The sequence below is a fragment of the Onthophagus taurus genome, chromosome 7 (assembly GCF_036711975.1).
Source record: "Onthophagus taurus isolate NC chromosome 7, IU_Otau_3.0, whole genome shotgun sequence".
Lineage (NCBI taxonomy): Eukaryota > Metazoa > Arthropoda > Insecta > Coleoptera > Scarabaeidae > Onthophagus > Onthophagus taurus.
In genome coordinates, this window is record NC_091972.1 from 16,718,249 (window position 1) to 16,728,350 (window position 10,102).

General features: G+C 33.2%; 1 protein-coding gene across 1 annotated transcript; it reads right to left on the reverse strand.

Moving 5' to 3' along the window:
- Positions 1 to 4,407: 4,407 nt before the first annotated feature.
- LOC111428332 (uncharacterized) lies at positions 4,408 to 7,082 on the reverse strand. Its single transcript, XM_023063850.2, has 2 exons — positions 7,004 to 7,082; positions 4,408 to 6,947 (listed from the first exon to the last, which is right to left on the reverse strand). Exon 2 carries the CDS (start codon positions 6,945 to 6,947, stop codon positions 4,542 to 4,544), a length of 2,406 nt encoding a protein of 801 aa, XP_022919618.2. The 5' UTR covers positions 7,004 to 7,082; the 3' UTR covers positions 4,408 to 4,541.
- Between the last annotated feature and the right edge of the window lie 3,020 nt (positions 7,083 to 10,102).

Here is a 10,102-nt window from a genome sequence, read left to right on the forward strand (position 1 = left end):
GACAGAAAATATCAGACTAGTGACGAATAAACCTTCATGAATGAAGAGAATAGAGAATAGCTGCCAGAAAATACCAGATGACTAATGGAGAAGTTCAGATAACTAGTAAAAAATATTAGATCACGAATAATCAATCATAGTTAGTTTAATCACTGACAAAAAATATAAAATTATTGCCAATAAATACTAGATGCCTGTCAGAAATTAGGAGAAAGTTCCAAATGATTAATAGAAAGTACCAGATGGATGAGAAAGTACTGTAAATGGTTAGTGGAGAATAGAAGATGGTTGGCAGAAAGTAAGAGATGACTAGTAGACAACTATAGATAACTAATTAACAAAGAACTGTAAGTCGCTAAAGGAGTGTAGAAGATGTTTGGTAGAGAATACCAGATATTTGATAGAAAACACTGTAGGATTGTTAAAGAACTATAGATGACTGCCAAAGAATCTGTCTTATAGAGAACCGAATATGTTTGGCAGAGAATATTAGAATACTGGAATAAGAAATAACAGTAGATGGCAAGCTGAAAATACAAGCTACTTGTCGGTTCAACATGAAATTTGAAATGTGAGTTTGACTAAAGACAATCTTGTGTTAACAAAATTTTCAACTGTTTAGCGGTCAAACTTTTCAAGATGCAACGCCAACTTGATTTTTTTTAAATAGTGTCACTAGTCAAAATTGACATCATTCGAAAGCTTATTTTATTCTGCATTTGAGAGTGTAATTCCATACCAGATGATTGATAAAAAATGATAATAAACGACTGGCAGTGAATATCAAATAATTAACACACAACTTAAGGTAGTTAATAAAAATGACTCTCAAAAAAGTTAATTACATCTTAATGAAATAGATTTTACATACAGTAAGACTTATACCACCCCGTTTTACATAAATTCGAAGTTACGCGATTTCAACTCGATTCCCCCACTCCGCCCACCACAACACATAGTGGTCGGGTTTACGACAAGTTCAGACGTGTTTGTTGCGCACGGAATCGTTTTCCAACACTGAGCTGGCTGTGATAGACTGTAACTATTTCATCCAAACAAAGTAGAACCGATACTGATTCATTTACACCAAACAAGAAAAGAAAATTATTATCGTTGGAATGTAAACTTAATATTATCAAAGACTTCAATGTAAAAATTTAAATTGGAGAATTGGAAAAGAAGTTTAATCTGTCGGAAAAAGATCGCGGAGCTGTAAAAAATGCTCAATCTTTGAATTCAAATATCATTCGTAACGTCATGGTATTATCGGTCAGATGAAAACAATGTTAAAAATATGGTGTGATATTAAAAGTGAAAAATTGTCTTGTTGATCAGAACACGGTGTGCTCTCAACCTAAGATAATTTTTAAGAGATTAAAAGAAGAAGCTGGGGAGGCGGCCAAAGATGAAATGTTTAATGTTAGGAAGGATTGCTTTCGCCTTTAGCCGTTGTAAATAGTATAACATCGCAGAAAGTGGAGAAGGGGCTATACCAGCAAAACCATATTCAACGTAAATAAAACTGGTCTGTTCTGGAAAAAATTGCCTAAAAGAAATTTTATCGCGCGCGAAGAGAAAACTTTTCTACGTTTTAAAGCTGCCAAACGTCAACTGATGATTATAAATTAAAACCTGTTTTAGTTGATTGTTCATAAAATCCAAGAGATTTAAAAAAATAAGTCTAAAGCTGGGTTGCCCGTGATTTGGAAGTGGAATGCTAAAGCTTGAGTGATAACTTGTCTTTTTGAGGACTGGTTTGGTCATCACTTCATACCTGAAGTCGAACGTTATTTACAATTAAAACAAATGCCATTTAAAGTGATGTTATTAATCGACAACGCATCAAGTCATCGTTTTGCCACCGAATACAACCAGTTTGCGACAAAACAACGAGCTTTCTGTTAAAGACTTTTGGAAGCAACTCGAACAGTTGTTTTAGATGCCGTCAGATTTATTGGAAGAGTTTCACAAAAAACTTTAAATGACGTCTGGAAAAAACTGTGTCCATTTTTTTTCACTACTGAAATCTAGGAAGAATCAACGCCAGATGCTGATCATATTGATAATGTGATTGAAGAAGTGGTTGATCTTGCCAGACAATTAAATTTAGAGGTGGATTATGATGACGTTCAAGAACTGCTGGATTCACTTAATCAGGAGCGGACAATTAATGAGCTTGTAGAAATGCGTGAACAAAAAGAAGAGCAAGTCATTGAACAATTTGAATCTTTAGACCCGGTTCAATGAGAAGATTAAATGACGGTTGCAAACTTGACACAAGGTCTTAGTTCAATTGAAAAAGGATTACAAATTTTAGAAAAAATAGAATCCAACGAGATGCTATTTCTACTACAAGGCAGGGAATAAAAAATTTATTAGCATGCTATGAGGAAATTTTATGATTTTGTGATTTATTTTGTCATATTAATATCATATCATATTAACAAATATGATTATATTTAATAAAAACATGCACAGAAATAATAAATACTTTCGTAGTTTTAACATATATTCAAACAATGTTCATCAATTAGGCAATACAACAAAATAATCTTAAAATTATAAATTGCAATTATTTAACAAATAAATTCACAACAAAACTTAATAATACACAAATCATGGATACTTGAGGCAATAAAGAACCATCATGATCGTCATCCTCATCGGGGTAATCAACATCATCATCCAAATCACTTCGTAATAACAAAAATTGAAGTTTTCCATCGGTTTGATTGGTTAATAATCCGTATAGGATTTTATTACAGATTAATGGGGACCCAATTGTAGAATTAATTCCAAGATGTGCAACATAAAGAAACGATTCTTTCTTCTCCATGATATTGGCGTTCACAATCTCTAATTCACCTCCGGATTTTTTTAAATATGTGCAATTATCGGGAATCGTTTTATAATTATTCGTTATTGCTACATCAGATGATAATAAAGTGTTATTGTCAATTTGAATGGTGGAGTACGATTTTCCATGATGGAGAAAAACGTTATGTACAATTTTTGTGTCATTACCATCTAAAATGTTTTTAAGGACAACTTGAACGTAATCTTTTGTTTCTTCGTACATATGGTCCGTTTTTGGTATTGATATTATTCCGGTTTTGGTTTCTACGGCCCAAATCGTTTGTTCATTTAATATCGATGTTAAATTGGTTAGTATTGAGTAAATGAGGGAATCTTGTTTAATATTATCCACTTGAACGTTGTATAAACTTTGATTCAAAAAATTTTCCACTTTATTTTCTCCAAAAATTTTTAAGCACTCGCCAAAAGGTTTTTGCGTAATTGGGGTGATAACCTCAGTTTGGGCAAGACCAACTAAATCGGCTAATGTGGTGTTGGCTACTTTGTAAACTTGTTGTAGAATGGTTTCGTTGTAATTACCGGTTTTTAGGTATTTATATAGTTTTTCGTCTTCGTCGAAAGTTAATGCGTCCATAAATCCGGTAACATCAATGTTTAATAATTCCAAAATATTTTTTAAGGTTTCTTTTTTATTTTCAAATTTGTCGATTATTTTTCGTATAAATTTAGGCAAATCTGTTGGCGATTCTTTAAATAAAGCCTCAATCCCCGGTTGTAACCATAACTCTTGATAAAAATTCGGCAAGAAATTTATATTTAAATCGGACAAAACTTTTTGAAACTCCATATTTTTGATGTAAGAATTTTTCATTACCAATTCAGTTAGGATGTGAGGTATTTTTTCGTTGTTAACGCCATAATTAATTTCATAAATTGAAACGTTATAATCGATTTGAGTAAGATTAAATTGTTCTTGAGATTGGGCGATTTTTAATAACGATAATAATAGAAAGAAGGGGATTATTTTCGGGTATTCCATCTAAAAAATTTGAAATTAAAATGAGAAAAGTGAGAAATATTAATTTACTTACCTTGTGGTCCAGTTTCACTTAACTTCTACATAGATAAATTATGAATTGAAATTTCTGTTATATCAAAAAGCAAATAATTAAAAGAATTTCGTTTGTACCTTTCCAGATAACGCATTTACGTAGATAAACGGTTGTCTAATTAATATTTTTGGCAAGGTTAATTTTAGTTAATTTATTATGTTAAATAAGAAGAAAATGAAATATTATTTTCTTAAAAGAAAATGAAATATTATTTTCTTCTTATTTAACATAATAAATTAACTAAAATTAACCTTGCCAAAAATATTAATTAGACAACCCGAAAATAATCCCCTTCTTTCTATTATTATCGTTATTAAAAATCGCCCAATCTCAAGAACAATTTAATCTTACTCAAATCGATTATAACGTTTCAATTTATGAAATTAATTATGGCGTTAAAAGCGAAAAATACCTCACATCCTAACTGAATTGGTAATGAAAAATTCTTACATCAAAAATATGGAGTAATATTTCTCAGTTTTCTCAATTTATCTTTATTTATTTTTTAACCAAACTACAATTTTTCTATCTCAAAACCTTTTTTAATATTATGTTTTTCTACTTCTAATATTCTTGTTGATATGTAACCACATGTTCTTCATTAGGTGGTGGTTAATTCTCAACAAGTTGCACTTCCTCATTTACTTCATTTATTAATTGATCAGAAATACAAGGTTCATCATCTACACCTTCACCGTGTGGAATAACTTGTTCTTCAATAACTTGTTGATCATCAATTACTTGTTCATCAATCTTATTTACTACTTCAAGTTCTTCGCTAATGGTGTGTTGTCCTTCTCCTATTACAAAATCTTCAACTGGTTGTTGTCCTACGTCAACTTGTTCTTCGATTGGTTGTTCTTGCACAGCTTGTTCTTCAACTAAATTTTCTTCTACAACTTGTTGCTCAACTGGTAGTTGTCCAACATCAACTTGTTCTCCAATTTGATTTTCTTCTACAACTTGTTGCCCAACGTCGGCTTGTTCTTCTACAACTTGTTCTTCAATTGGTTGTTCTTGTACAGCTTGTTCTTTATCTAAACTTTCTTCTGCAACTTGTTGCTCAACTGGTTGTTGCCCAACCTCAGCTTGTTCTTGTACAATCTGTTCTTCGATTGCTTGTTCTGGTACAGCTTGCTCTTTAACTGGATTTTCCTCTACAATTTGTTGCTCAACTGGTAGTTGTTCAACATCACCTTCTTGTTTAACTGGATTTTCTTCTATAACTTGTTGCTCAACTGGTTGTTCCCCAACCTCAGCTTGTTCTTGTACAACTTGTTCTTCGATTGGTTGTTCTTTAACTAGATTTTCTTCTGCAACTTGTTCTTCGATTGGTTGTTCTTGAACAGCTTGTTCTTTAACTGGATTTTCTTCTACAACTTGTTGCACAACTGGTTGTTGCCCAACCTCAGCTTGTTCTTCTACAACTTGTTCTTCAGTTGGTTGTTCTTGTGCAACTTGTTGTTCTTCAACGTTGGCTTCTTCTAACCCTTGCACATTCTCATTATCAACATTTCCTTCCTCTACATCAACAATCTTGTTTACTTCTTCATTATTTTCTTCCTTATTAATTTCTTCTTCATTATTTTCTTCCTCATAATTTTCTTCCCCATAATAATCATACTCTTCACTTCCAATTTCAAAATTTCCTTCAACTGGTGGAACAACCACAAATCCACCATTAATAGATTCGGGTGGAGTGCACGAGAAATAATCGCAAGGATTAATTCCGAATTCCTCAAACAAATTATTTAAGGCATACATGAGTTCCTCATTTTCAATTTGCTCAATCCCTTTCTCTTCGAAAACGTCGAAAATGATTGATAGCATATTTTCCGCGGCAGCTAAACCATAAAGGATTCCATCGCAAATCAATGGACTTCCCGTTTTAAAGGTGGTCATAAACGTTTTGGCAATTTTCAATTCGTTTCCGACCATGCGAGCTGTAACGGGTTGTTCCATTAATTTTTTAGTGCCAATAGTAACGTAAGTACACATTTTAGTATCGATATCGGCGTATGATGTGGTCGTTTCGATGTATTGAGGTAAAACACCGGTTATAGTAATTTTGTTGAAAACGTCCAAAGTTTCAAAGGAACTAAATAAATAAGGCGTTTTCATTTGGACCGAAATAATTTTGAAATTAACGTAATCTTTTAAGTCGTTATAACTTTCATAGATTTTAAAATCGTTTGTGATAATTTCGTTTTGAGAGATTGCCACGCCCAAAGCTACGTTTTGTGTTAACTCTTTATAACACATTTTAAATCCTTTAATGTCTTTGTAATCGTCCGCTTCAAGCATAAATGAATTTAAAAAGTTTACGAAATCAGTTTCTTGTGGTTCTGTTAAACCCAAATAATTCGTTAAATCCTCGTTAATAAATTTCTGGAGATACAAAGGATTTAATTTTTTAATTCCTAGTACTTTGGTCAAATCTTTCATGTTGAATGTAACGTTTAAAAGGGTTTCAATTTCGGTTAAAGCTGCTAACGAAAAGTTTGCTTTTTGTAGAGCCGCAAACATATCGGCGTCTTTGCCGAACGCATAAGCTACCGCAAAGTCTTGTGCGATACCCAATACGTTCAAAACATCCATAATTCTAGTCGGATCAGTTGCTAAATAAGTTTTAACGAAATTTTTGTACACACTACCGACGTTTAATCCCATAAAACTCAACGTTGTGTAATCTAAGTTTTGAACAAAGTTGTTGATTTCGTCGTCGGTTATTTCGAGATGCAAATATTGAGTTATGGCATTGTTTAAGTCGATAGCTGAAGTTTTCTTAAATGGTATGATACTTAAGACATCACTGAGTTGTATGGGACAATAAGGAGTCGAGTTTTTCCAACCACTTGTTGCAAATAGGGAGTCAATTATAAAATCTACTACTTTTTCTTCTTTCAATTCTAAACTTAAACTCATCACATAAGGCCTCGATTCTTCTAACGGTAACTTTTTGGCGTTAGATCCAATTGCCAAAAGTAATAGGAATGATATAACAAATTTAAACTCCATCTACAATAAAAATTATAATTTACAAAGATAATTGATTAATTAATTAATTAACTTACCGTCTTAATAATATTACTTATTAATTAAAAAATAATTTACTGTTGTTCGTTTTAACTCGTTTCTACTACTGAAACGTTAATGGAGAGGTCGGTTATATATCTAAAAGGCTTGTTTACGTTTTTTCGTTTTCAGGGAGGTAGTATTTTCCATTCAAGTATGCATCATGTATGAATAATAACTCGTGTATACATAAGTGAATCTTCTCGAAAAAATGGAATTGTTTATTATAGCGGATTACAATGAACATACTGATAAATTTTCGATTTTTTTCAACGCGATAAAAATATGTTTTTGGATTAGCTTTGTAAACGTTATTCGTTACTGTTAGAAAATTTTCCAGTAATTAATTTCCATTATAATTATTAACGTGAAAATTTAAACATAAATTTAATCATTAACATTATTTAATGTTTCATGGTATGATAACCTTATACGAAATTAGTAAAGAGAGTTGAGGAGACAGTAAATTAGTGTGAGGAAAGAGAAAGACTAAGAAGTAAAGAGAACTGAAAAGTTCTGTTTTGACGGCCATATACAAGAAATTGGCTTTGTGTTATACTTACTATTTGAACATTCTTAGTTTAACGGAATTAGCGGCTTTGAGCAGCATTATTCCTATTTCTAGACACACAAAAACCAGCGGCGACAAAATATAGGTTTTTAACAAATTTATATATATACAGGATGAATCAATGTAATCAATTTGGCCAAATAAAAAATTAATCTAAACCTCATAAACCGTCATCTAGATCACAAAACAATTCAAGACGCTGTAAAGGCAGGATAGCTCCAAAACATTCTTTACAAAAAAAAATGTTGGGATTGTCCAACTTATTGCTTGCGGCAAATTATACAACTCTGACAAGGGAAGTACCAGAACGGTCCCTCACCGATTTTGATGAAATTTGGTACAGCGATAGTATGGCCAAAAATAAGGTTTACGTGTTTTTTTATACGTGCTAATAAAGCCCCTGGGGCGAGTTATAAGGGTTGGAAATCGGGGCGAAATATATACAGGCTGTCCCACCTAAGTTGCCTCGGTCCATAGGCGAATTATGATTGAGTTTTTCGAAAAATGTTTCAGATAAAAGTTGAATCGAACCATATTGTACATATTGTAAAATTAGTTTCAGTAATGGCGGACTTCCGCTTCTACCGGAAATGGATATCAACTTTGCTATTTTAAATGGAACATCCTGTATATTATTGCATTTTTGGATTCTTTGTGAAATTTCAATGGTACTTTGTTAAGGATACCTTAGGTCTAACTGGTATCGTTTTTGAATTATATGACGATTTTCGAAAAAAATGGCATTTGCAGCGTCTTATAAATTTGGTAATATTGCCGAAACTGTGAAAGCTAGAAAGATTTGGTTTTCTGTTTTGGATGAACAATAAAAGAACACACGTTTGCTGAAAATTATGCATTTATATTACGGGATTCTTAAGTAGGGATCTGTAATTTTCGAACTTTTTAATCATGGATAACTTATTTTTTTTAAATGGAACAATATACAAATTTTTGCATAACTGGATGTAAAATTTAATTTCCTTTCAGTTTTATACAGGTATCATGGTGTCTATCTTCAACGGTTTTGGATATATTCCCGATTTTTCAGTTTTTTACGATAGATATGTATTGCGAAGTAGGCTTAGGACTGGTAAAATGGAAGGTGGTTGACGCTTTGCAATACTATTAAAAATTGAAGTAGGCTTGGAAAACAAATTAGGTAAACTGTCATTACTGTTCCACGCATTAGAACTGTCATTAGTGTTCTACGCATTCGAACTGGTTTTCAAAGTATTATTTGTTATCATAATAATTAAGAATGTCACTTACGCGGAAAGAATTAGTCGATATGGTTTTCGTCCTCGGCGAATGTAACAAAAACGCTTTGTTAGCGTCAAGAGTTTACGCACAACAATATTCAGATAGGAGGCATCCAAATAGGAGGGCATTTCTGTCCTTACTGGAAAGATTTACAAATACTGGATCCGTAAAACGTACTAAGCGCAACCGTAATAACTCCGTACTTACGGATGAAAACCAGTTGGACGTATTGTTAGCTGTGCAAGAAAATGCAGAATCTAGTGTGCGTGAAATAAGTAGGAGGACAAACATCAGTAAATCTTCGGTACACAGGATTTTAAGAAAACATAATTGTCATCCGTATCGAATCCAGTTGCACCAGGAAATTACTGAAGGCGATTTCGAAAGCAGGCTGTTATTCTGTCAGTGGGTAATTGAAAGAACTAATCTTGATGCGAATTTTTTCGGACAGGTGATGTTTTCGGATGAAGCTACCTTTCACAAAAATGGGTTTGTGAATCGTCATAATTGTCATTATTATGATACAACAAACCCCCATCGATTCCTTGCAACGCATAGCCAGTACAGATGGTCAGTGAACGTGTGGGCAGGTATCATTGGAACGCATATCATAGGCCCTTTCTTTCATAATCAACGTTTGACGGGTAGGATTTATTTAGAATTTTTAGAAAATAGTTTGGGCGTTCTGTTGGAAAATATTCCACTAGCTATTCGTCAGTGGATGTGGTTCCAACACGATGGTGCTCCACCGCACAATACCGCCCAAGTACGTCGGTATTTGGATGTGTCCTTTCCGGACCGCTGGATAGGACGAGGAGGACCTGTTAGATGGCCTCCGAGATCGCCAGATCTTACCTCTTGCGATTTCTTTTTATGGGGTTTCATTAAAAGCACGGTTTATGAGACATCACCATCTACTCCTGACGATATGCGTCAACGTATTGTAAGAGCTTTTCAAGAAATCACACCAGAAATGCTCAGAAATGTTCAAAACTCCTTACAAAAACGATTTCTATTATGTAGTGAACAAAACGGACAACATTTTGAACATTTGATGCAATAGTGTTTCTTTATTTGTGTTTTGTTTTCAGTGGTCTTGTTGTGTTTTGTTGGCCACTTTTTAAGCATGCCAGTAATATTTCTGCCAGTCCCAAGCCTGGTAAAATGCGAGGGGAAAGTGGCCGGCACGGCGCTGCGAAATAAGTATCTATCGTTAAAAACTGAAAAATCGAGAATATCTCCAAAACCGTTGAAGATAGACACCATG